The sequence below is a fragment of the Molossus molossus genome, unplaced genomic scaffold (assembly GCF_014108415.1).
Source record: "Molossus molossus isolate mMolMol1 unplaced genomic scaffold, mMolMol1.p scaffold_m16_p_9, whole genome shotgun sequence".
Taxonomy (NCBI): domain Eukaryota; kingdom Metazoa; phylum Chordata; class Mammalia; order Chiroptera; family Molossidae; genus Molossus; species Molossus molossus.
This window is the reverse complement of record NW_023425403.1, coordinates 18,152,261-18,179,735: the sequence shown is the minus strand read 5'-3', so window position 1 is coordinate 18,179,735 and position 27,475 is coordinate 18,152,261. Positions and strand designations below refer to the sequence as shown.

At 43.9% G+C, this 27,475-nt stretch overlaps 1 protein-coding gene across 1 annotated transcript in view; it reads right to left on the bottom strand.

The window, feature by feature from the left end:
• DLC1 (DLC1 Rho GTPase activating protein) overlaps positions 1-27,475 on the bottom strand; it is a 390,131-nt gene that overhangs the window by 16,906 nt on the left and 345,750 nt on the right. The window contains exons 6-7 of the mRNA XM_036250146.1: positions 10,694-10,765; positions 6,075-6,156 (exon numbers count right to left, since the gene is read on the bottom strand). Of these exons, the coding sequence (XP_036106039.1) occupies positions 6,075-6,156; positions 10,694-10,765 (154 nt within the window). The remainder of the gene's footprint in view (positions 1-6,074; positions 6,157-10,693; positions 10,766-27,475) is intronic.

Here is a 27,475-nt window from a genome sequence, read left to right as displayed (position 1 = left end):
ATAAATAGTATTTCTGCCTGCTGATAGACTGCCTTTGATTTCACAAGTTATGTGGTAGCCTGTTTGGAGAATAAACAAAGATAACCCAGAGCACCTATGTTCAGGAAAATTCTCTCTGGGGATGGGAGGGGAAAGAAAACAAGTAACTAAGAAAAAGTCCACAGACTTGCAAATGACTGGACACAAGGTCCCTCTCTAAGGGGCATCATTATTTAAAGGACTTATATACCCAGTGTTTTAGTTCTCACATGTTTTCAAGACTTAAAGAATCTGGAATGGTTGCAGTTAGTCTTGGGTCTGGGTTTCATTAATCACACCTGTAACCAAATACCCACTTGACTTCATTTGGGCTTTCATGGCTGAGTGGTGTTTATAACCACGTTTACTGGGCATGGAGGCCTATGCGGGTGCCAGAGGGGCTGACTTCACAAACTCTAGATTTGAGTCAAACAAAAAAGATTGAGGAGGCCAGTTTTATAAAGGTCAACACTATCTTTTTCTGTTGGTGGTGCCGAAGTAATGGCCTGCCAATTTAGAAGCCCAGAAGTTATTCTCTGGGGTTTGTGTGGGATTCATTTGCCCCCTAGAACCTCCAAAGAATGCCCACTGGTGGGACCAAACATACTAAGAGAGAACAGTTCCAGCTAGACCAGTCAGGGGCTCGCTCTGGGTCGGGCACTATGCCCATACCTCATATGTATTGTTTTTTTTTACCTTGGTCCTCACAACAACCCTAAGGCATAGATATTATTATGGAACTTCATTTTATAGACGAGAAAATGGGGGCTTAGGCCACGTATCTTGTCCAAGGCCACATGACTAAACATGGTGGCTCTGGCACTTGAAAACAGTACCTTCTTCCGCGTTTTCTAAAGTAAATGCTCATCGTGATAATATACGGGCAGCTAACATCTTAAGTACGACTCCTGAATGAGTGGCAGAACCGCGGTATTACACCATCTGCCCAGAAGCCGGCCGTTCCCGCCCCCAGGGCCCTCACAGGCGCAGCTCCACAGGAATGTGTCAGTCTTATCTGCTGGGCAACGTGTTCCCTGCTCTGAAGGGGGAGGACGCTCGGGGTGGGCCATCAGAGGTTCAAGAGCTTTGCTGCAGGGAGCTTCAAGCACCTGATAAAAGCATCGCAGGCGGACTTCTGGGCCGCTGACTCAGACAACAGGGAGAGGTACAAGAGAAGAGTGAGAAAAGAAAATCGTTCCAACTCTTAAAGATAACTTTTTGGAATCAGTGCAATTACTTTAAAAAATTACTCGCTTCCCTGTTAACAGGCCAGAAATAATAACGAAGTTAGAACCTATTATATGGCGGGCTGCTGTAGGCTTAGGCATTTCAAGGGTGTTTTACAACCAAGTGCAGACTGACTGACAGCATGAATATCTATCATTATATGATGATCACCTTATTTACATAATTCTTTGGAGTGTTTACAGGAGGAGTCGGTTGTAACTCCAAAGGAAAACAGCAATACGGAATATTGTTCAGAAGCTATAGAGAGACAAAGAACACTTCACAAGCGGTGTTCAACAGTAGATTCCAGTTTGTGTCTCTGTCTGCACGTGCTTCAAGACAAGGGGGTCACTGCGCAAGCGTTCACACTGAATGTGACTCTTGTAGTCTTGGCCTTATCATTGGGGCTGGGTTAGACAGCAAAGCCAGCAAGACTGGGACACAAGCCAATCTCTCCGAGGAAACGAATACATAAGCCCCTTCCTAGTGAGTGTAAGAATGTCGGTTAGCACGCCAAATCCGAAAAACTGAGTAGTTCCATACCTATCACTTTTGGTCACTACCAAACTTGATATTTAAGAGAGAATCACCATCCTTCTCAAGTCTTCTGCCCTAAGTAGACTTTGCTAAGACATCAGCTCCTACCAGATTCTTGACCAAAGGAGCTAGAAGATCTGCAAATGTTAGTGCACAAATATTTATAATAAATCTTAGAACAGTACTGTGTGAGCACTTGTAACATCTGTGTGTGTATGGGTGGGTGGGGGTGTGTGTGTGTAAGAGTTTGTGTTGGGCGATGGTGTCAGGAAAGGAAAATCATGTAAGAATTACTTTATTTAAATTTATTTCAAGTAAATTTTAAAATGTTTTATTTAAAGTAAAAATATCAAATATTTAATATTTCATTAAAGCAAAACTTCAACTGAGTTTCTGTAACGATATTAACGTCTGTATTTAAAATCAACTACTCAACCCTGGCCAGTGTAGCTCAGTGGATTGAGCATCGAACCATGGACTGATGTGTTTACAGGAGGAGTCAGTTGTAACTCTGAAGGAGAGGTCCCGGTTTGGTTCCTGGTCAGGGCACATGGCTGGGTTGCAGGCTCAATCCCCAGTGCGGGGCACGCAGGAGGAAGCTGATAGATGTTTCTCTCTCACATTGCTGTTTCTATAGCTCTCTCCCTTCCTTTCTCAATAAAAACATATTTAAAAAAATAAATAAATAGCCCTGGCCAGTTTGGCTCAGCGGTTAGAGCGTCGGCCTGGGGACCAGGGAGTCCTGCGTTCGGTTCCCTCTAAGGGCACGTACCTTGGTTGCAGTTTGTCCCACGACACGGTTGGGGTCGTGTGGGTGGCAACCACTCAATGTGTCTGTCTCACATTGATGTTTCTTTCTCTCTCTCTCTCTTCCTCCCTCTCTCCCTCATGCTCTATTTGAGGATGAATGTAGAAATGTCCTCAGGTGAAGATAAAAAAAGCAAAAAATAACAAAAACAAAACAAAACAATAAATAAATAAATAAGTAAAATCAACTACTCAAGCCCAGGCTGGTTTGGCTTAATTGGCAGGAGCATTGTCCCATACACCAAAAGGTCATGGGTTCAATTCCCTGACTAGGTTGTGGGTTGAATCCCCGGCCCCGGTGGGGCATGTACAGGAGGCAACTGATCAATGTTTCTCTTTCACATCAATGTTTCTCCCCCTACTCTAAAAAGCAATGAAAATATCCTCAGGTGAGGATTAGAACAACAACAAAAAAATCAACTATTGAAAATATTTCAACAAGGCAAAATTTCAAACCACACTCCAGATTCATGGTTGGCTGCCCCCGAATCCCATGGACTGGGAAGTATATGGAAGAGGCCAGAGCAGACGACATGACTACAACAATACGTAAAACAAGTGTCTCCAACTACGCTGACAGCTCAGAACCTGCAGCACATTTCAGAGGAAGATGCTCGAACTACCCTGTAGATGGCCCCTACCTTTTTTTTTTCTGGAATATTGGTTTAGGCCTCTCAAAGGCAAGCCATTTTCCATGAAAATTCTATCTGTCTGAACCTGTGAACAAGAGCCCTTGGGTTCCATTACAAGCAAGTTGATGACTGTCACTGTGAATTCTGAAGATTTTTTTAAAAAAAGAAAACCCAAGTTCCAGCCTTTCCCCACAGGCTCAGATCCGGCGTCAGGTTGAAAGCGCTTTGCCCGTCGGCACGGCATCCCCTTCTCACGTGTAACCTGCGAGGTGTTCTGGGCCCGAGAGGAAACCAGAGCCCGGCCAGAACACGCTGGAGTCCAAACACAGACCAAGGGCTGTTTTCAGGCTTTTCACAAAATGTCTGGCAGCGCAGGTTCTCCCTGTACAGGGAGGTAGCCTCTGAAAAGGTGAGAAGTGCCCGTGGAAATCACCACGTACACCGGTGCCTTTCCCCTCAGGGCAGGGAAACTAAATTTCAAATTGATACTAAAAAAAAAAAAAAGCATTCGAGAATCTGATCATGACCCTTCGGGCCGCAACACTGCAGTGGTATTTTTCCAAGCCAGGGATTCCCAAGCTGTCACTGCTGTCCAGGGGCCACGCACTACGTGGCTTCACACGTATGAAATGGATGGTGCGACAATGCATACATATCTCCTAGGACACATTGTGTGAGTGGCCTCGCTTCTGTGTGTTACCACCAGTGATGAATTGAAAATAAATTAATTCTGCTGCAGAGCTAAGCATGAAAACATTTTAAGAATGTCCGCAGTCGTTTCTATTCCAAAAGCTGCCTCCCGCCCTCCTCACCTGCACGAGCTCTTCATTCCAGAGCACATAGCTCTGACATGACGCACCCAGCGCGGCCTGGAACTGGGCTTCTTGCAGAAAGTGGGCACAGACCCTGGGCATTTCTGAGCGGTCATTCCACTGGGTTTGAAAAGTGACAGTGTCTCTGTGGTCAATGGGGGATTTTTTTCTTTCTTCAACCATGAGAACTAGTCTAGTTTCTCTACCATTCTAAACATCCTGCCTATCTTCCCTGAAACCACTGCTTACGTGAGCTGCTTCAAAAACACTGCGTTACACAAGACAGGCGAGAAACTACCTTCAGAGAGATGCCACTGCTTTCTTTGCCAACAAAATAAGTACTGGACGTCATTGTACCCTAATGTTTTCGCAATGTAAGATAAATACCAAAATTAAAAGGAAATTTATTTCAATTTTACAATCAAATCAGCATGTGAATTTCGTCTATGCGTAATTTCTTTTCCAGAATCTAGCTTTTGTGGCATCTAGGTTTTGAGAAAAATTATGAAGCATAAATTACTTAAAACAAACAAAATGTCATAAAGTTTAGAAGGATTGTCGGTGTCCACTGTTGTCTGCTGCATGTTCTTTTACTTTGTTTTGATAAAACTGAGCCTGAAGACCCACCAGCACAGCGAATGAGGATGTACGAATTTTTTGTTTTTTTTTAAATCCTCACCCAAGGACATTTTTTTTCTTCCCATTTTTGTTCAGATAGAGTGGGAGGGAGAGAGGGGAAGAGAGAGACAGAGAGAAACATCGACGTGAAAGGGACACATCGAGTGGCTGTCTTCCACATGACCCCAACCAGGGCCAGGGACAAATTGCAACAGAGGTAGGTGTCCTTGACCGGAATCAAACCTATGACTCATTGGTCTGCAGGGCCAGTGTCTAACTGCTGAGCCAAACTGGCCAGGGCAGATGTCCAAGTTTTCTTCACATTTCAAATCAGTGCTCGTCTACGGCCTCTCCACTGTGTGTTCAAGGCTGGGTGCAGTTCTTTTACAGCCGTATTTAATCTACTATTACTATTTTGTACCTGGAAAAGCAGAACTGGTTCTGAGAAGCTTTTCTGGAATTCGAGCAATGGTCCTCCCGACGCTGGTGTGCCATAACCCCACTCCCTATTCGTTCCTCTGAATGTGTTACTTTCATTTAATGCAATAGCAGCTCTGACTCTGTTAGGGTAGCTGGTTGGGGCGGTGCAGTCAATCACTTTGCCTTTGTAAAAATCCTGTTCCAAGTTTCTGAACTATCTGAACCGAGCAATCAGCCCTGGCCAGTTTGGTTCAGTGGTTAGAGCGTCAGCCCACGGGCCAGAGTCACAGGTTAGATTCCGGTCAAGGGCACATACCTAGTTGGCCTCTATGCACCCCCCATCTGAGGATAAATGGAAAAAATGTCCTTAGGTGAGGATTAAAAAAATTAAATAAATAAATGAATTGACCAATCATACAGTATTGAATTTGGAATGGAATTATTTGAGTACCTCCTAGGGTAGCGCTATTTTTTTTTTTTTTAAATCCTCACCCGAGGACATTTTTCCATTTTTTGTTCAGATAGAGCGGGAGGGAGAGAGAGGAAGAAAGAGAAAGAGAAACATCGACGTGAAGGGACACATCGAGTGGCTGCCACCCACACGACCAACCAGGGCTGGGGACAAACTGCAACCGAGGTACGTGCGAGTGGCTGCCACCCACACGACCAACCAGGGCCGGGGACAAACTGCAACCGAGGTACGTGCCCTTAGCAGGAACCGAACCCGGGTCTCTCTGTACCGCAGGCTGAAGCTCCAACCGCTGCGCCAAACCGGCCAGGGCTAGGGTAGCGCTATTTTAATGGCAATACTAAATAACAGAATTTTACTTAATTTAATGAAAAGGCCTATGATTTATAATGAAGTAAATTACTATACCCATTTGCTAATCAAAGACCTGACATAATTAGTTAGAACAAAAGCAAACAAAAATCACCTTGGTGATATGCACATTGTTCTGAAAAAAGAAAAGAAAAATAAAATGCTCAAAGCATTTCCATTTACCTGCACAGAGCCTCAATGGCATCTCTGTCCAAAAAGTCATGCTCTCTCTTGACCAAGGAAATATCAATAGGGAACAGGAGATCTGAAAAGACAAATACATAAAAAAATAAAACACATTCTGGAACAGCCTAGGTTCTTACCAAATTAGCCCAGTTTAGCGGGGGTGGGGTGGGGTGTTTCCAAAGTACTTTTGAGTACCTACTGTGTGCAGAACAAACACCTCAATCCCTGTCACGTGCTATGAGAGAATGAACAGCTTAAGAAAAGTTTGTCTCAGTGTCCTAAGATCTAAAGTGTTTGGGAGACTCAGGTATCCCTTCTGGTCAGAGATAAGTGGTTCAAAACCCTCTCCCACCTTCAAACAATTCAGCAGCCGACAGAGCTATGTCATACATTATAAATTTAAGCCAGAATGAATAGCAGAAAGATGCTTCCCCTTTCATGTGGCTGGGTTCCCCCTGCCCCATGTGTGTCTGCTCAGTTGACCAGGAAAGAGGTCATGGAGAACTGGGCCAAGGAAAGATAGAGAACAATGGCAAATGGTGGTAAAACAAATCTAACCGTTTGCATGACATCAAAAGCTGAAGAGAATTCAGGATGTGCTATTTTTAAACACATATTAGCACTTCCATTTGGCTTTTCAGGGGTTTACATAACTCCTACTAAAACAGAAGACCAGTTATAAAGCTGCTGTAGACAACAGAACCCCAAATCCCTTCATCTGTGGGAGAGCTCAATACTCTTAGAATACTGAGCTCTATCAGAAATAAAAAGCAGAAAGGGAAAACCAGTCAACTCAATGAAAGAAATCATTTTCTATTTCTGTTGAAAAGTCCACCCCTCCCCTCCAAAAAAGAAAACGAAAAACCCAGGAAGAGTAGGAGACCAGCAGCACCACTAGAAATTCACAACGACTCTGGAACTGCCAGGAGACGGAAGCACATTCTTCTTCTTCAGGGGTCAGCTCTTAGGGGAAATAATGGGGCTTCCTATAAATTACAGAATGCTTCATGGGTAATTTAGTTATTTTCTAGAGAGAACACTTAAGGTTTTTTTTTTTACAGTGTTGAAAACTAACATAATGAGTGTTATAGTCAATTCTTTTTTTCTGAAGGCTGGAGTTAGATTACTCATACTGTTTCCTGAATGAAGGCATAGGAAAACCAATGAAGTCGCTACAGCCCAGAGATTTATGAAGAAATACATGAAATTTAGTATTGTAGGATTATATCTTGTCATTAAATTACAGACCAAGTCTCTTAGGCAAATGATTAATGGCACCCATATAGTGGAGTAAGAGAGGCTTACAGTGACTGTGAGCTGTCAACACAAGCAAGGGAGGCTGGAGGGCTGCCTGAAGGTTTGCCACCGCACCGCACTCTGAACACACCAGAGACGCTAAGTATCAAACAGCAGAGCTGACATTAAAGAGTGTATTCTGAATACTTCCAGATTATAACATCAGACCTATAATTATAAATTAAAAAGCTCACATGCTGTTAAGTGTATATGAGACAGCAACTACGTTATTTTAGCAATTCCTAACTTAGTTCACCCAGGGCTGTATTTTAGATGACTCTCCTGATCCAAATTAACTTTAAAAATTTGTTAAAAAAAATTTAGGGCCAAGTGGCTAAAAGCAAGAGAGGAGTGAAATAATTAAGTCAATAATTTTCTCTTATTTGCCTAAAATCTTTCTTAAAAGGAATGACTTTTAAAAGATGATAGTCTATTGATGCATAGAAGGTATTCTCAGAGTTCTTCAGGTTATGATTTAAACTTCCAGCTTGGGTTTCAAGGCAGGAAGTAAAAATTGCCAAAGTCCAAAATAGAGCCGAACAGGAAGACAGGGAATGTGTGGGCTGGTGTGTGGAGTGTGCTCGCACCCTGCACACAGCGGCAGGAACAATGGGAGCAGTGATAGCTCAGAACAAGGCAACTCAAAAGGAGGCTTACGCTTCAAAAAGACCTGTAAAGACGAACGGACCCCCGCATGTAACCTGTGCATATGCGGTCTGTATTTTAGGGTTTGGGAAGGCATTGAGGCAGAGACTGGAACTGGGGCTTAGCAAACATACACATCACAAGAAAATGCACCTTGGCAGCAAATCAACACCCAAGATGGACATAATTGGAGGAAATTTAATTTCTAAATAGGAGAACAAAAGGGACAAAGGACAGCCCTGTGACTGCCATGAAAATGCAATTATCTCCCCCCATCTCCAGTAGAGCTGTGAACTGGAAATCTGAGAGAAAGCTGCACCCCCTCCCCAAGTCCTAAGGGAGGACAGAGATACTCTCCATGTTAACAGGTCAAACATTCTCTCCAAAGGAAAGATAAGCAACTCCACCAGAATAAACATGCAGGCTAACCAAGTATCTTTAAAAAAGAAAGAGAAAAAAATAATTGGAGATATTCTGAAATGGAGGAGCAGTCAAAGATTTTACATAGTCTAACAATAAAAAAATTCTGAATCCATCTTCATGGAAAAATCAAACAGTCAATCTGGGCTACAATAAGGAAGACCAGGTATTGTAAATTAGGTAATGAATTTAGCTGAGTGAGCTAAGGGAAAAGAAATAATCTCTATGGTCTCTACCCAATTTGCTGCTGGGGAGCACCACCCCCCGACTCCGTGTCCCTCTTCAAAGCAACCTGCTGATCATGTCTAGCACTTCCAAGCTAACACACTATATCCATTCTTAGTCTGGGCTCATGGGATTTTGCCCATGTATTAAAGAAGGCTGGTAGTGACCCCTAGCTCCAACTGAGAGCCTACTGGCATTGTTACAGAAATCAGTCTGCTTGTTATATTATCTCAGAAGGAGAGAAGAACTAAAATATGGTTTAAAATCACTATTTATTGTGAGAAGAGTTAAACATCTTTGGTGAAAAAAAATTTGGTTGATAACATTTCACCTGCATCTTTTAGAGATGTTGTCATAAGGTAGCTAACATAGCATTTCCTTCTTTCTTAATTGATAAAAAAGATTTATTTTTAAATGTCAACCAAAATGATGTTTCCTTTGTGAGACTCTGAAAACCCCATAAAGTTATTCTTTGAGGTTTGAAATGTCTTGTTTTTATAAAATAGGCAGCACCCACCACGTGCTGGGCATCTTTGCTGGTGCAGACTTAATAGCAGCTGCTCCATCGGCTGCATGGATGGCTGGATGAATGACAGATGACAAATGAGAGACACCTAGTGTGGTCCCCTCAGTAGTATTAAGGAAACAAAGAATGCTCAGTTGGAAGAAGCCCTGGAAGTCATTTAATTTACTCTCAATTTAGGATCACCTCACTATTCACCCAACCTTTGCTTGAAAATTACTGGTAAAATGGAGTTCACTAGTTGACAACTGTCATTTTTCTTAAATAATTTAGTATAGCATATAATAAAACTCTCACTTAAACGAACAGCTCGTCATCTCACTGTGCAGAGCACACTCTTCCCACACAAGGCAGCCAGAGGCTCGGAGCATGATGGAGACTCGAGGTGCTTCTCATCCTTGCCCTCAGCACCCGAGTGATCCCCGGGGCACCGATGAGAAAACAAAGTAGTAAAACTCCATGCTAGATCCTAATTACTTTTACAAAGGTCCATTTTTCTTTTTTTATCCTCACTCGAGGACATTTTTGCATTTATCTTCAGATAGAGAAGGAGGGAGAGAAGAAGAGAGAAACATCCACGTGAGAGAGACATATCAAGTGGTTGCCACCCGCATGACCCCAACTGGGACCGGGGACAAACTGCAACCGATGTACGGGCCCTGAGCGGGAACTGAACCCGGGTCTCTCTGGTCCGAGGGACAACACTCTAACCGCTGAGCCAAACCGGCTAGGACCAAAGGTTCATTTTTCTTAGTTAAAAAGCTGAATGCCGCCCTGGCCAGTCTGGCTCCGCGTCGGCCTGCGGTCCAGAGAGACCCGGGTTCGGTTCCCGCTAAGGGCATGTACTTCGGTTGCAGTTTGTCCCCGGCCCTGGTTGGTCGTGTGGGTGGCAGCCACTCGATGTGTCCCTTCACGTCGATATTTCTCTCTCTCCCTCCCACTCTATCTGAACAAAAAAATGGAAAAATATCCTCGGGTGAGGATAAAAAAAAAAAAAAAGCTGAATGCCACCGTGGCTGGTTTGGCTCAGCGGTTAAAGTGTCGGCCTGCGGACCAGAGAGTTGTGAGTTTGATTCCCAGTCAAGGGCACATACCTAGATTTCGGTTCCATCCCTGGCCCCAGTTGGGGTTGTGTGGGAGGCAACCAGTCAGTGTGTCTCTCTCACATCGATGTCTCTCGCTCTCTCTTCCTCCCTCTGCTCTGTCTGAAGATAAATACAAAAATGTCCTCAAGTACGGATTAAAAAAAAAAAAAATCAGTGGAAAAATGTCCTCAGGTGAGGATTAAAAAATAAAGTCTGCTTATCATTCTAATATGCTTTCTTAAATATTTTTTAAAAAATGATGAACGTTTCAGGATGATGGTGACTTTGGGTTGGAGAGTGGCAGAGGGACCAAATGGGAGAGCACGTGGCTATGTTATTATCAAGAGCCTAACTTCTGTTTTGAGTGGTGGGGGTCTCAGGTGCTGGCTACATTATTTTAAAAAAATGGTGTTCTGGCTCACCTTCATAAAGCTGCGCGTACTGGGGGAAGCCTGTTGCCCGCAGCCAATCACAAGCTTCTTTGGCTTCAATTTCTGCAAGAAGAGAAGAAAGACAGAAAGGTTAGCGACGTGGACCTCAGCATGCTTCTTCTTCCTTAATAAACCGATTTTATTCTATAAGCAAAACATGGATGTCTGCTGGTAACAAGTAAGCAAAAAAAAAAAATCGCCTAAATTCATATGGTTTAAATTTTGTGCATCTTTCCAGACTTTAAAAAAACAAACAAACATATAATTATCCATTTTTCCTTAAAAAAAAAAAAAAAGTGGGGGGTGGGGCCCCAGCACTGTTACTCTGAGCTGCTTCTATTTTCTGGTTATTAGGGCATAATGAGGAAGTTAAGAGGGATTAAATAATGAATTTGCAGCCTGGATGGCCTAACTTGATTTACTTTTCACATCAACAGAAGTCCACCAAGTACATCTGACACCCTGGAAGAGAATGAGCAGGATCCAAGGGAAAGAACCTCAGCCACCCGATGGGAGGCACACTAAGCCCCAGCCCGGGGCCAGGCGCCTTCAGATGCAGCCTGGGGAGGGAGGCCCAGGCTGTCAGATGACTTGTGGGGGGTAGGGGGAGAGAGGCATTAAGTCAATAAATCCCACAACCCTGGGAGGCTGAAATGCCTAATAAAGCTTCTGTTTCCCTGTGATTAACATCTTGTAGATTGTGTTGATAAACAGAAAGGCCAAGAGCAACTGACATATTATGTTCAAATGAACAAGCACAGTCACAATTCTGTTAAAACTGACCCTCCAGGGAGGTGGGGCACACTCCTGAGTTTCTCTGTCTGTACAAAGAATATTCTTTCTTTCTTTTTTAAATCCTCTGAGGACATTTTTGCATTTATCGTCAGAGCGGAAGGGAGAGAGAGAGAAACATCCACATAAGAGAGACACATCGAGTGATTGCCACCCATACAAACCCCAACCAGAGCCAGGGACAAACTGCAACTGAGGTACGTGCCCTTAGCGGGAACCGAACCGGGACTCTCCGGTCTGTGGGCCTAGGCTCTAACCGCTGAGCAAAAATGGGTCAAGGCTTTCTTTTTTTTTTTTTTTTTAAGTATTTTTATTTTATTTTTTTAATCCTCACCCAAGGATACTTTTCTACTTATCATCAGATAGAGTGGGAGGGAGGGAGAGAGAGAGAGAAACATTTATGTGAGAGAGACACATCGACTGTTGCCTCCCACATGACCCGACCAGGGCCAGAACTGCAACCAAGGTACCTGCCCTTGACCAGAATTGAACCTGTGACTCATTTGTCTGAGGGCTGACGCTCTAACCGCTGAGCCAAACTGGTAAAAAAGTATTTTTAAAAATAGTTTCTTTTTAGAGTGAGAGACACAGAGAGAAACATCAATGTGAAGGCACAACATTGATAGGCTGCCTCCTGCACGCCCCCTACCCTGGGGATGGAGCCCGAAACCTGGGCCTGTGCACTCGACCAGGGAATCAAGCAGCAGCCTCCTGGTACCCAGGACAACGCTCAACCAACTGAGCCTCACTGGTCAGGGCAAGAATATTCTTTCAATTCTTCCCAACTTCCTTAGGCCATGAGACTACTTAGGTATCTAAGGCTATTCTCTCATTTATAAATGTCTCAAAATTATTTAATTTATTCCAGATTCAAAACTTCATTTAGTATCTCCTCTGAGCCAGATGGGAGCCCATCTTGGGGGAGTACATACCTTATGTCTGTTTAGTAACTTTATGGTTTGAAAGCATTTTTTTTGGCTTATTTTAAGAGTTCCTTGGCCTTTAAATAAAGGTCATTCTAAGCACTCGAATTCATGGAAGCAGGTAGGAATGTCCTTATTGAGCAGGCCAAAGAGAAAAACCACCTGCTGTCTTCCGATGCGTTAATACCCAAACGACACACAACGATGGCATTTGAGTGGGAAAAATGACACGGCAAAGTTTACTCCCATGAATCTGTTCAGGGTATGATAAAACAAGCAGCATCCAACGCCAGATTCAGAGCCGAATTTGGGATGAAGGATACAGTGACATAAACATGTAAGAAACTTAATGTTTGCACCGAATAAAAGAATAAATAGAATCGTCCAATAAAAATGATCTGAACTTAATATTTTTCTTTTCTTTTTCATTAATTTTTATTGAATTTCTTGGGGGGGTGACACTGGTTAATAAAATTACATGTTTCAGGTGTACAATTCTATAATACATCACCTGCATATTGTATTGTGTATTCACATCCCAAAGTCAAGTCTCTTTCCGTCACCATCCATCCCCCTTTATCCTCTTCTACCTGCCCCTACCCCTTTTCCCTCTGGTAATAAGGTGGTGGACAAAGACCTCCCTGTGAAGGTGAAGACAGCATCTGAAAATAGCCCAAGGGTGGGGCGAGGACAGTCCTGAGACTGTCTGAGGGAAAGGGCTCCTGCTGTGGGGTGGGCTTGTGGTGGGGTCAAGAAATACCCAGGAGGTGGTTGAACTTAAGTTTTTCATGTATTTATATCTATACCTTTGTTTCACAAAGAAATTAAGAAAGCTTCAAAAATCATAAACAAAAACTATATTGCTAGAAAATATATATTAATAGTTCAACGTTTTTTTTCCTTATTGGATTTTAGAGAGAGAGGAAGGGCGAGGGAGAGAGAGAAACATCAATGAGAGAGAACATCAATTGGCCGCCTCCTGCATGCCCCCCACTGGGGATCAGGCCTACAACTTGGGCATGTGCTCTGACCGGGAATCCAACTGGCGACCTCTTGGTGCATGGGTCCTTGGTGCATGGGTCTATGCTCAACCACTGAGCCACACCAGCCGGGCAACAGCTCAACATTTTATTTAAAGAAGGAACTACTTATTCTCTGTCTCCATGGCCCCTGCTCAAAGATAGGTATGGAAAGGAAAAAAAGGGATAAGTGTTTATTTTTAAAAATATTTTAGCCCTGGCTGGTTTTCTCAGCAGTTAGAGCGTTGGCCTATGGTCCAGAGAGTCCCGGGTTCGGTTCCCGCTAAGGGCACGTACCTCGGTTGCAGTTTGTCCCCGGCCCTGGTTGGGTCGTGCGGGTGGCAGCCACTCGATGTGTCCCTTTCATGTCGATGTTTCTCTCTCTTTCTCCCTCCCACTCTATCTGAAGAAAAAACAAAAAAATGTCCTCGGGTGAGGATAAAAAGTATATATATATTTTAAATAACTCACTTTTTCTGACTATTTAGAGGTTCTTCCTTTTTTTTAAAATTAATTTTTGTTACAGATGTTTCTGCCCCCCCCCCCACTGATTCCCCCTCCCCCTCCCTAGAGGTTATTTCTATTGAACAAATTGTTAGATATTGAACAATAAATTGTTAAAAGTAAATGTTCCTGCTTTACCTAAGTGGTGAGTAACTAGAGATTCTCAATGTCCGTGGTTTTTCTTTCCCCTCTTCCCGCATCCCTCCCCCTTTCCCTCTTTCCGAGATTCCTATCTATTTGGTTCATTACATTGCACATGTAAGTGAGACAATGTGATACTTGTCTTTCTGCAATGTCCACGTTTTTTGACTATGTTCAGACATGACACCAGGTCACAGCACACACACCACAGCCTTCATTAGATGCAGTTCACAAGCCAACATCGCCACTCGTCTACGGCACGTTCCCAGGCTCTTATTAAAATGGCTTTGTGCCAAGAGGCACGAAAGATATGAGGTATTCTTCTTCTCAAAAACCTTGACATTTGCTTATGTGATGCATTACAAATGACAAAGTGCTGTCACATCTTTCCTCACCGAAGGACATGTGTGCTTTCGGGAACTTGTAAACGCCTATTGCTTGCTGTCTCGTCACTCTTACTCATTTTCCGTCACTAAGAAAACGAAATGCTCCCAAGTGACCAAAAACTGATCTGAAAGACTGTGCCCAAATGGTCACCCTTCTTAGGGCCACTTGGTTAAGAAAAAATGATGTGAACAGCAGAAAACGGAATTAGAGGCTTGGCTCGCAACGGCCAACGGCAGCACTTCCAAAAACTGCAGATCCAATCATTTTAGCCTTCCTTTTCCTTACCCCAAGCAGACGACAACCTGTCTTTTTTTTAGATATGAGACCATGGGAAATAGATAAGCCTGTATCTATTTTACAGTGAAAAATGTCCATTCATGATATTTTAGGCTACATAACAAACGAGAACTTAACCTGATGTTTCTGTAGAAATCAGAATCAGAAAATGGTAAAAAACTGTCACTGATTTTTTAAATAAATGGACTAGTTGTTGACTTCACACCCACTCCTTTCCAATTACTACCAAGAAAAAATGGCAATAATCCAGTAAGGACCGAGTTTTAAAAAGTAATTTTTCGCCTGGCTGGTGTGGCTCAGTGGTTGAGCATCGACCCATGCACCAAGAGGTCACCAGTTTGATTCCCTGTTGAGACACATGCCCAGGTTGTGGGCCTGATCCCCATGCGGGGCATGCAGGAGGCAGCCAATTGATGTTCTCTCTAGTCAGTGTTTCCATCTCTCTCTTCCTCTCTCTAAAAATCAATACAAAAAAATAACAATAAAAAGATAATAACTTTTCATTTTGTTTAAAAAGAAATGAACTAATGTCTACATCCAAGTTGGCCGGGCATACCCTTTCACCCCCTTGATCCAGGCCATTACTTTTACTCTTGTCTCCTAACTAAAGCTCCAGGTCTCCAACTCTCTCCTCTGTGAGAACCCATCCAATCCTGGCTCATCAAATTTCCTATGACAGGTTTGATCTTGTCTCTCCCTCACATACTTCCTGGAACTCCACTGCTTAGAAAATCAAGTCCCGTCCAGCTGGTTGGCTCAGTGGACTGAGCGTCGTTCCATGGACTAAGAGCTCTGGGTTCAATTCCCAGTAGGGGGTGAGAGGCAGCCGATCAATGTTGTTCTCTCACATCGATGTTTCTATTTCTCCCTTTCTCTCTAAAAAATAAATAAAAACATGTTTAAAAAAAAGAAGTCTAAGCCCTTCTACACGTGGCTTTCAAGGCTCTTCATGTGGCGTCCAACCTAATTTGTCAGCTTCCTGTAACTATCTCAGCCAAAGTAAACCTGATGCTCATCTTCCCACACATCTGTGACTACTCTGGCCTGAAATGCTTTCTCATCCTCTCAATGTCAAATACCACTCACCCTTCAAGGCCTAGCCCAAATGCCGCCTCCTCTAGGCAGTCTTCCCTGATGCCTCCCCACAAGTTTATCAAAAGCTAACTTTTATTGAGTGCTTATTCCGTGCAAGGCCCTGTCTAAGGACTTAACACATATTAATACATACTCTCATGTGGATTCTAAAATGCAGGTTACCAGCACCACCCCCAAGATCTACAGATGAGGAGATAAGCATAGAAATAACCACTTCTCTTTAAAAATGAGCTTTCTTTACATTCCAATGCCATAGTGGAATAGAACAAAAATGAACAGGATGGATCCTATCCTTTAAAAATATGTAACAATGCCCCGGCCGATTAGAGTATGGGCCCACGGACTAGAGAGTCCCAGGTTCAGTTCCCACTAAGGGCGCGTATCTCGGTTGCAGTTTGTCCCTGGCTCTGGTTGGGGTCGTGTGGCTGGCAACCAATCAATGTGTCTCTCTCACATCAATGTTTCTCTCTCTCTCCCTTCCGCTCTATCTGAAGATAAATGCAAAAGTGTCTTCAGGTGAGGATTAAAAAAAAAAAGTAACAATAAACTTCATTCAAAATATTAACGGAAACCACGCATATGTTTCCTTACTTCAGTCACATGAACTGCCCCATGCCTGGTCTCCGGAGACCTCCATCTGGAAGTCAGGGTATGCCTTTTCCTTCAGGGTACGTGAGTGGTGGTGTGAAATGTAGAAGGATAATTTTTTAGAAAACATTCCCCACCAGGCAAAAATGCCGTCAGAAACTAAAATCACAATGGGAATACAATGCACTTTTAAACCTGGGTTCTCTCTAAGCAAACAGCAGACAAACGTGGTAAGGAGGAAACAGGAAATTTTCACTGGACACAGCCCTAGCGGTCAGTTGTGTTAGATGAATGAAGTCCAGGAGACCCTTTTGTGTATGACAGGGAACCATTTGGCCATATTTGCACATTTCCTGGCATGATGGAATGACCCTACCTTCCCCTTCCCCTCAACAGTGAGACAGAGATTCCCCAACCCGTCCCCACTCGGTCAAACTGTTCTTAGCAGGCTGAGCAACAGTGATCGGGTGGAAGCAGGAAGGGATTACTTCCATCTTCTGTTGTCTTCACAGTGGGCTCCCTGCCCACTTTAACAACAAGCGATCAAAACCAGGACCAAGGCAAATGCTGCCTGCATTTCTTTCTTAAACAAAAGCCTAAGGCATCGGAGCACTAATTCAGACTAAGAACTATGACTTGAATCCTTTTCTCTTTGCAATTAATAAAAATAACTGTTAAACACACACAAATGCCAAAGATGGACAGTCAGGAGTTACCTGTGTAAAAAGAATTCTAGTTGGGCCAAGACAGATCGCAGTATTTGTGTATCGATATTTAGTCAATCCTAATGTAACCTAATCACAGCAAAGACTTTCACTGGCAAATTACAGCATTCCTACCTCGCGTGTCTGAAAAACACGCTAAACCTCTGCTGTACAGATTCTGAAAGAAGCCAGTTAGGAAGCTTCTGAAAGACCTGTCGATACTAATTCAGTCTCTCAGGCCATCCGGCCTAAGAGCAGCTGGCTCCCAATCCACTGTTAGGTCTATTCTAGTACAGTCGTGCATTTCTTCCTTCATTTCCCCAGTCACAAGGCACAGGTCCCTGCCCGGAGGCAGGAAGCCAGATGGAAAGATAATTCACAGTTGAGTCCCTGGTGTCTGATGATCCCCTACTTAGGATGAATTGGTTTCCTAAGGGTTCTTCAAGGTCCCACTGACCTACACAGGCAGCACTAATGAGTCCCCACTTGGTAAGTAAAAGCCAAAGTCCTAACAATGGCCCCTATGCCTTGCCCCCTCGCTACACTCCCTCTATTACCCCATTCTCCCTCGGGCCAAGTGACCCAGCCTTACCCACCCCAGTCCCCCTTTCCTGCCTTATTTTTTCTTCCAAAACACTTACTATGTTACGTTACTTTTTTTTTTTTTTTTTTTATCCTCACCCGAGGACATTTTTCCATTTTTTGTTCAGATAGAGCGGGAGGGAGAGAGAGGAAGAGAGAGAGAGAGAAACATCGATGTGAAGGGACACATCGAGTGGCTGCCACCCGCACGACCAACCAGGGCCGGGGACAAAGTGCAACCGAGGTACGTGCCCTTAGCGGGAACTGAACCCGGGTCTCTCTGGACCGCAGGCCGATGCTCCAACCGCTGAGCCAAACCGGCCAGGGCTATTACGCTACTTTCTGTCTTTTCCTCTGTAAGCTGCAAAAGGGCAAGTTCCTTTGTCTATTTTATTCTCTGATATCTATCTATCCATCTATCTATCTATCTATCTATCTATCTATCTATCTATCTATCCCAGGTACCTACAACAGTGTGGGGCACATAGTAATTGCTCAGTAAGTAAATATGGCATAAATAAATATGCCACAATGTGATTTTTGTTCTAGTAAAGTGGTCTTAATTTTTCTGACCAGGATCCACAATAAGAAATACATTTTACATTGTAACCTGGTACATATGTGTATGCAGGTAATGTTTATAAATACATGCACACATTTATGTAGAAAAACACGTGTATGGCTCTGGCTGGTTTGGCTCAGCGGTTAGCACGTCAGCCTGTGGTCCCGAGAGACCTGGGTTCAGTTCCCGCTAAGGGGACGTATCTCAATTGCAGTTTGTCCCCGGCCCTGGTTGGGCTGTGTGGGTGGCAGACACTTGATGTTTCTCTCTCTCTCTCCCTCCCACTCTATCTGAACAAAGAATGGAAGAATGTCCTCGGGTGAGGATTAAAAAAAAAAAAATTAAAAAAATAAAGAAAAAAGAAAAACACGTGTACGTATAAGCATATGTAAAACTGAAACAAGTTTCACCAACTAACACAATAAGTATGCAGCCTTACATTTTTCTATTTTATTTTGAAAATGTTATTTGTTACCTACCAAAGCAACCAATTTGAAATACATTATTTTCATGTATAACTTTTTTGTAGAAAGAAAGGAAGAAAAGATGGATTAGAAGGAAGGAAGAAGAGATCAGAAGAAAGGAAAGAAGCAAGGAAGGAAGGGAGGGAGGAAGAAAGGAAGGAAAGAAGGGAGGAAGGAAAAGACAGATTGGAAGGAAGGAAGGAAGGAAGGAAGGAAGGAAGGAAGGAAGGAAGGAAGGAAGAGATTGGAAGGAAGGAAGAAAAAGACAGATTGGAAGGGAGGGAGGGAGGGAGGGAGGGAGGGAGGGAGGGAGGAAGGAAAGGAAGGAAGGAAGGAAGGGAGGGAGAGAGGAAGGAAAGGAAAAGACAGATTGGAAGGAAGGAAGAAAAAGATTGGAAGGAAGGAAGGAAAAGATAGTTTGGAAGGAAGAAAGGAAGGGAGGGAGGAAGGAAAAGATAGATAGGAAGGAAGGAAGGAAGGAAGGAAGGAAGGAAGGAAGGAAGGAAGGAAGGAAGGAAGGAAGGAAGGAAGGAAGGGGAAGGAAGAGATAGATTGGAAGGAAGGAAGGAGGGTTGCCAAAAGCTTTGCACTTTCGCTAGGTCTCAGTCTCTGAGATTTCCTTTATGCTCAGTTCCCCTTCTCACGGACAACCTTATGCATGAATAGGTTTCATTTTTACCGTCAATTTTCTAGATTTATTATCAATTTCACAAAGACATCTTCTTCCCTCAAAAAATCAAAACACGGCTAACTGCTTTAAGTCTTGACTTTGTAAATTTACTGGTTTATTGCTAAAATATCTCATTTGTTTTTAATGGAATAATTTCTTGATTTGTCTCATGAAGCCTATGTTCATACTTTGAAAACTCAAAGCCCTAAATGTTTTTGCTTATGTGTTTATAGCCCTTAAACTAAAACGAACCTTTAAAGGAAGAACACACTTCCACCCATAGAAAAGGCTTACTTTGCTTATGGATCTTTTAGGTTTGTGTTTCAGGGACAGCAGCATCCTGGCTTTGCATCTTTCCTGTTTACAAAGGAGGAAGCTGGCTGGGACTTGAGGTAATTTGCTTAAGGTTCCAGAGCTACCTGGCTCTCAGTCCCAGGTCAGGACACTCTGGACACTGTCCTAGTGCCAGGAAAGACCACCCTCACTTTTAAGTCATGGACCGTTTTTTCAGTCCAAGTAAGAATTGAAAATTTGGGGGAGTTTTCTTTTTAAGCCTTTTTTTCCTCCTGCTTGAGGTTTGGAAGCAGATATGTTGCTTTCTAGTAATGGACATTCCTAGAAATAATATAAAGGGGGAAAAGGACCCAATCTTCCCCATGATGTGATGACAACTTAATAAATAGTTTTGCCTTGAAAGAACCGTGGGAGGCCCGCCCCACAAGCCTGTACCTGGGATTAGGCCCGGGAGGTACCACTCAGCGACGCAAAATTAAATTGTTTCATATTCCCTCTGAGGATCATTTACTTCAAGCGTTTGCCAAATACTGTTTTTCACACAAAAACCAAAAAAAGGCAAGTAGTGCACATCAAAAAAATACGTGCTCCTCCCTCGCAAAGGTAAACAGCTCGGTATTAATTCGAGCCCTGCATGTATGACATGGTTTTATCAGACTCCAGACTTGAGCTGATCCAATTACTTCCAGGAACAGAAAATATCTCCCAACGAATCAAAATTGGCACTTACTCCCCAGCACAAAGAAGTCCAACTGAAATGAAAACAAACTATTAAGGAAATGAATACTGCATCATCACATCTTTCTATTTCATGTTAATCTGGGGCAGAATTAAAAAAAAAACATCCACCGTTGGTTTACACACGTCACACACACACTTTTGGTATTCTGTATCAAATACTTGTGCATTTCAAACCATGCACTGCTAAGAAAAGTGATTTGAAATACCTCTTAAAATACTAAGCCCTTTAAGATGGTAACTGCATAGATCAAGAAGACAATTTCAAGAAGGAAAATAATCTAAAATAACCCTATCATCTCCTCCTCCATCATTAAAGGCTGGCAAGTACATCAGTTATTCCTTTTAACACGTTAACAAAGCTACCTCCACTAAGGTCCCCGCCCACCTGTCTCCAATCTTTGGTTTTTGCCCTAAATTCTAGGGTGCTGTAGCACAGGAAATAGAAAACACTGTGCAAATTGTCATGCTACAAAAACCCGTAAATTAGAAATGAAGGAAATAGTGAGGAATTCTAAAGAAACTGTTCATCCATATTTTAGTTAATTATGACTAAGAGCAAAAAGAAAATCAGGAATCAAATATACAATCAAGTTGCCTTATCGAAGACCAGTGAAAATAAACACATAGCAGGTACTGGTCAGTATAAACCACCTCTAGCCATTCCGCTGTCCTGCCTCAAACACCTAACACCATACACCTGACTCTTTCCGTTTTGTGCCAAAAAGTAGTTTGAAAGGTATTACTGTCTTTTAAGTGAGCTAAATAAATTATTTTTATCAAAATTGCCTGTAACACCTAGCCCCCTCAACACTGGTTCAGGTACCTCTGTCTAGTTTAGGAATGTTTCTGGTTTTATAATGGATACATCTTTCCTACAAACACATTAAGATCCTCATTTTTTTGCTATACCTGCTTTGTTGACACGTCCAGGCAGGAAGGGGTCTGAAGTTCCCTTCAATTCACATGTGACCTTGGACTAGTCACTGAACTTCCGCACCTCTCAGGAGGGAAGAGGCAATGTTTCCCCAGGCTGCTTTGCGAAGGCCTGGAATTTCCCATGACATGACTGTTACAAACACACCAGGACCAGGCACGATCCCTTTTTCATGCTATACAGGTTGAAAGAGAAAGTTGCGTGGAGGCTGTCCCTTGTGAGTTTAGGGCTTCCCCAGACGCGGGAGGTGACAACGGAGTTCGGAGTTCGGAATTTCGACATCTTCTATCTACTTTATCACCTGAATGTGACAAAAGGCACAAGGTAGCTGTGCTGCAGCCCCGTGCGAGGGCCACAGGCCTTGCCATCTGGGGTCCCTTCCTCTCCGGTTTCCTGAGTGCAGCCTGAGAAGTGTCACAGCCTCAGGGTGTGGAAAACTTTTGTCCCTCAGACGTCCTCTAGAGACTCCCCAAGAAGGAAGGCGCCTCTCTGACAGGCCAGGAAGCAGCCTCCAGTCCTCTCCGCAGGACACTGGAGGAGGGGCAGGGCAGAGAACAAAATGTGGATGGGAGGTGTCAGAGGCATCTGAGGACCCGCTGCACTGACCTCAGCCTTCAGTTGGCTTTTGATTTTTCTCCAGGGGGTGGTGGTGGGAGTGGGGGGGTGAGGCCTGGAAATGGAAAGGGAGCTCTTTCCGCCGTGAAACTCAGTCTAGTAGCAGAAGAACAAACAAGGATGAATGAAGAGAAACTGACTCCTTCGTGTTTTGGCTTGACTTTCGTTATGTTTGAACATTTTACCTGTGGGTGCCCAAGAACACTAGTTCCTAACAGGCAGGCATTTTCATGATGTCATCCAAATGTTTCTGTGACATCTGTGAGAAAATCTTCTCTTAGATGTATTACTTTAAAATACTCTCATTGAAGAAAGCATTATTCAGGAGTTAATTTGGGCTAGAATATGGTGTCTCAGATCCCTTGTCTATGTCAGAGACAGAGGCTCAAGTCTCCATCCACTAGAAGGGATGCAAAACCTACTACTTTTTCAATCCTGAACCCTAACATTGCAGCTCCCTACCTCAGAGCTCAAGTCCCCTAAGAAACTGCAAAGATACTGCAAGGCTCTGTATGATGCCACATGACAAATATTAGTTCCTAAACAGAATGAACTCCTGACAATACATCTCCCTCAGTTGGACTCCAAAGCCACACCACACCGCTGGCTGAAGTCCTAGCTCGGCCATGTACGTGAGTGGTCTTGGGTGAGGTATTCAAACCCTCAAGCCTCAGATGCCTCATCTGTAAAATGGAGACCATTATATCTACTCTGTGCTGTTGCAGTAAAAAATAAATGTGGCCATGAATGCAAACGTGATACACTTTACTTCTGTAATATTAACACTTGTCAAAAGTCTGCAAATTTTTAAATAAAACTTAAAAAAAAAAAAAAAAAAAAAGAGGTCACCAGTTCAATCCCTGGTTAGGGCACATGCCAGGGTTACAAGTTCATTCCCAATACTGGGGGTGCAGGAGGCAGCCAATAGATGATTCTCTCTCATCAATGTTTCTGTATCTCTCCCTCTGCCTTCCACTCTCTCTAAAACCAATAAAAACATTAAAAGAAACAAAAGGATTATCCATGAGAGAAAAGGCTGTTTTTTTGTGAGAGACTATAAAAGTACATAGGCTAAGTATGCAAGGTTTTCTTCTTGTCCACAGTGAATTTCAGCGCCAAGGAGGGAGTAGTCAGCAAGAAAAATGTAAAGACAGAGTAGCCCTAATTAAAGAACACACAGCAGGACTACTCCCACTCCTTATCATTGATCACGATAATCCTTAACAATAACACACGGTCCCCCAAGGAAAAGTGCAGACAGATACGAAGAGTCTTCCTCAGCTGGGAATCTTACCCCTTTTACATTAATGAGATTTCTGACTAATTTGAAGTTGAAAGACAACACCACTGATTACACTCATACCAGCAAACCATTCCTAGAAAACAGTTTAACCCTCCAGCACCCTCCTCTTGAAAGAGGAATCACCCTCAAGTCTTTACATTCCTCCTTACAAAAGGGCCAGAGTCAGCTACGATGATTGTGAGCCAGCTCCAGAAAGGCATGTTCCTCCCAATTTCACAGCTACTAAAAAGAGGACCTTGGGCCCAGGCTGGTTTGGCTCAGCGGTTGGAGCATTGGCCTGTGGACAAGAGAGTCCTGGGTTCGGTTCCCGGTAGGGGCACCTACCAAATAAATAAATAAAAGGACCTTGGGGCTGGGCGTTTTAGGACACAATGGTGATTTACAGTTTATGGCTGGGCATCAGTTCACCTACAGCACCACAGCAAGGAAAACCGTCTGTCTTGGATGCTATACATAGGTTAATTCCCTTGCATTGTAGACTCACCCCTCCAAAGCATCTTAGGGGTAAATCCTACTCAAACGAACACTCAGAAAAATATAGAGGAATGACTAAATTCAGAAATTAAATGTTCTCTCCTCCACGCGATCTCAACTCATATAATTCTAATCATTGGATTACACAAACATGAAAAACGAAAATCTCCTTTCTCCAGGTCTGTTTCATCATTTCAGGAACAGGCTTGGCATGACGTGCACGTTGAAGCCAGTCACACCACGGGGCCAGTGTTTGCCATGATGTTCTAAAGCAGTGACTTTCAACCTTTTTCATCTCATGACACACATAAATTAATTACTAAAATTCTGCAGCACACCAAAAAATATATATATTTTTTGTCAATCTGACAAAAAAAAAAAAAAGGTAGAGTTTTGATTCATTCACACTGGAAGGCTATTGTGTTGACTGTTGTCATTTTAAAAAAATCTGACAAGCTAATGGAAAAGAGGCCAGTGCCCCTGACTAAATGGTCAGGTATTGTATGTTTTAAAAATTCTTGCAGCGCACTGGTTGAAAAGCGCTGTTCTAAAACACCAAGAATTCAGTCTTCAGTGATCTGGCAACAGCCAGGGAGGAAAGGGAAACATCTGAAGTTATTTTTATTTTTGCAAGTCTTCTGGCTGTACTGGGTGAATGCTAGGGTGGGTCAAGTATTGTCTGGAGCCGGTCAGGGTCTTTCTCCCCCCTCTGCATGGCCTCATTTCCGTCTTCCTGTTGCTAGGAAGGAGAATTAAGCATGAGAAACTCGTGTTTACAATACTGGACCATCCTGTCCAGCACAAGGCTCTCTTCAGAAAAGTACGATTCACTTCACCCACTGTACTTTGCATGCCCTAGTCTTCTGGACCAATTTACCCTTCCCTGGATATTTTCAAATTGCATATTTACTTGCCTAAGTCATAAAAATACCACTCTCATTTGAACATTGCATCATGGCTTAAAATCTCCATGGGGACACCAAGGGAAACCCAAGTACTTATTTTTGTATTTGAAACCACCTCTTGGAATCCCACCAAGTCTCTGACTGGCAGCATCTCACTGGGGCCTGCCACATGCCCTTTAAGCCCCCACACTAATTCTACAAATAAGAGTTTGAGTGCTATACACATTTCCCACTCACTTCACCGTAACAACTTGTTTAATCATAACATGCTTTTCTGTTAATGTGGTATCTTTTCCTGAAGCAACCAAATATCCCTTTTTAATGTAAAAACATCCTTAAACCTTACTTGGTCTTTGCTCTTTGAAATGCAGTTTAGAACAGTAACAAAATAATAAACAAATAAAGAAAGGCTTCAGGTTAAAGTGTAACCGGCCCCCACCTTCAGTCCACAAATACAGGAAAAATCCTTTGACTGGTCCAGGGTATTCAAACTTGGAAAACTGCCTGCAATTAGCTATAGCTACCTACCTACCTGTTCAATCTTTTCAGTCTTTAAGGCGTAAGTGGTGCTTTTCATAAGATCTACAGCTGGGAAGTTAAGACACATGGAGTCACCAAAACCACTTTCCCCATCCGCTCTAGGGAAAGATTTAAATTGGGAGCTACTTATTCTGCCTCTGCAGAGTTGGGAAACCAAGTCAGTCCCTGTTCTTCAGCTTCTAGCCAATATTGTGTAAGTATCACTCAGCTTGAATGAAAATAAAATCTGTTTTTGTCAAAAGCAAACTTTTAAAAGCAGCTGGGAGAGAAAGTCAGTCTGCTGTGCTTCATTTTAAACTCTGAACAGTAGTGCTAATCATAAAAATATGTACCCAGGCTTGGGCCACGCTGTAAATCTGGCATGCTACAATAAAAGTTAATGCGAGCAATCGCCAACATTTTCTCAGAAAATGTCTTGAAATAACTTCTGAACGTACATCTGCTAACTATTTGACACTCAATCTCCAGGATTTTAGTTCTTCTATTAGGGGGGCTGTCGACTTACAGGGCACCCCTCTGACCATCTGCTGCAGTCTGCAAGCCAAGATGGCACTGGGTGCTTCTACTAATTCCACACTTATGGTCTGCAAATGATCTCTGCGGAGGACCAGATGGATGCTGAATTAGTCAACCTCTTGGAGCTGCTGATAGATTTACATTCAGAGTTCTGCTGGGCTATTATTTTCCCTCATCCTTTCAGCAGAGTTTGGAAAAAAAAAATGTAATTGGAGACTCAGTATTCTGTCTCCAGGGCTGTGAATTTTTTCTACCCAAGTGCGTCATAGATGCCACCCTGATGAATCTTTCTGTAGTGGACGGCTGTGCCTAGGCTGCATTCCTCCACCCCAACAATGGCTGAACCAGCCTCTGAATCTTGAGAATGAACCCATTTGCTGTACAAAGACTCACTCACAGCTAGCATGGGAGCAAGGTTTCTTCTCCACAGAGCAGACTGACTATAGGCGGGGGTTTTCTTCTACAATAACTAGCATGAATTGGGTATTTGAGGAGCATTAGTACCAGACCCTGTGCTAAGCACTCGTACTAGCTTGTTTAATCCCCACAACCTCCCCACGTGGTAAGGACAGTTGCTGATGAAGGAGGTACAGAGAGGCCCTGTCATTTCCCAGATGCACCCAGCTAGCAGACTGCAGACTCCAGGATTCCCAGCCACCCACCCGCCTCCCTCGGGGTACGCTCGAACTCCCCTCGTAACAGGGGCTGTGCTCTGGAAAGACGCTGCGGCCAAGGGTGCCACTCCTTCGGTAGGATCAAAGGCTCGGCGCGTGACGTTGGAGGTGGGGACAAGGTCACAGTGTGGCTGGGTTCCAAAAGGCCATCGCCTCGCTCCGAAAAAACTCCGGTCGGGAGGCGTGCTTCATTCCTTTCGCTGGCCCGGGGGCTTGCTCTGCGCGGGCGCCCCCTCGGGAGCCCAGGGCGTGGGCATCTCGAGGGGGCATTTTACGAAACCGATTCAACGCCCCAGCACGTGAAGCTACACTGCGGGTTTTCTAGCAGGCGGCCCTCTCGTGCAAACAAACCATGGGATTTGCCAAATGGCTTCATCACTCTCCAGAGGCAGCAGCGACCAAACGGAGACTTTTTTGATTAATTTACTTTAACACACAAACATTTCCAAATTCCCCTACGATCTAATCGTCCCTAAATACTATAGCACTCCCGGGGAGTCAAGGGTGATTTTGGGTTTGTTTGGTGGAGGAAAGCTCGTACCGAGCCTTGAAAAGTCCCCAAAGGAAAGAAACTAGAAAGGCGGTCACGGTGCTCGGAGCCAGAGGCCATCATCGCTTGGCATTTCCAGCGGGGATGGAAGCCACCTGGCCCTCGGTTCCCTGCCGGCCCTGCGTCCCACGCCCGCCACGAATCTCCAGCCCGGCCCTAGTCCCGAGCCCCAGCGGGAAGTCAACGTGGGCTTCACGTCCTTAGTCGTGGTAGCCCCCCGCCCGCATTCCTTCCCGCAGCCCACAGGATGCACCAGCCCGTGAGCCCCAATCAATGAACAGCCAGGGGTCATCACCCGAAATTAAGAGCCCCCCCAACCCCTTGTTTTCCCCACACTCCACCTCCTCTACTCCAAGAAACTCGGGCGACGCGGTCCCAAGCCTCCTCGGAAAGCGTTTCAAAAGCACAGAACGCCAGGCACCGGCTTGACAAGGTGGGGTGACATTTCCTCGGCGGCGGGTCCCTTCCGCAGCTGGCTCCCGCAGCTGGCCTAACGGCA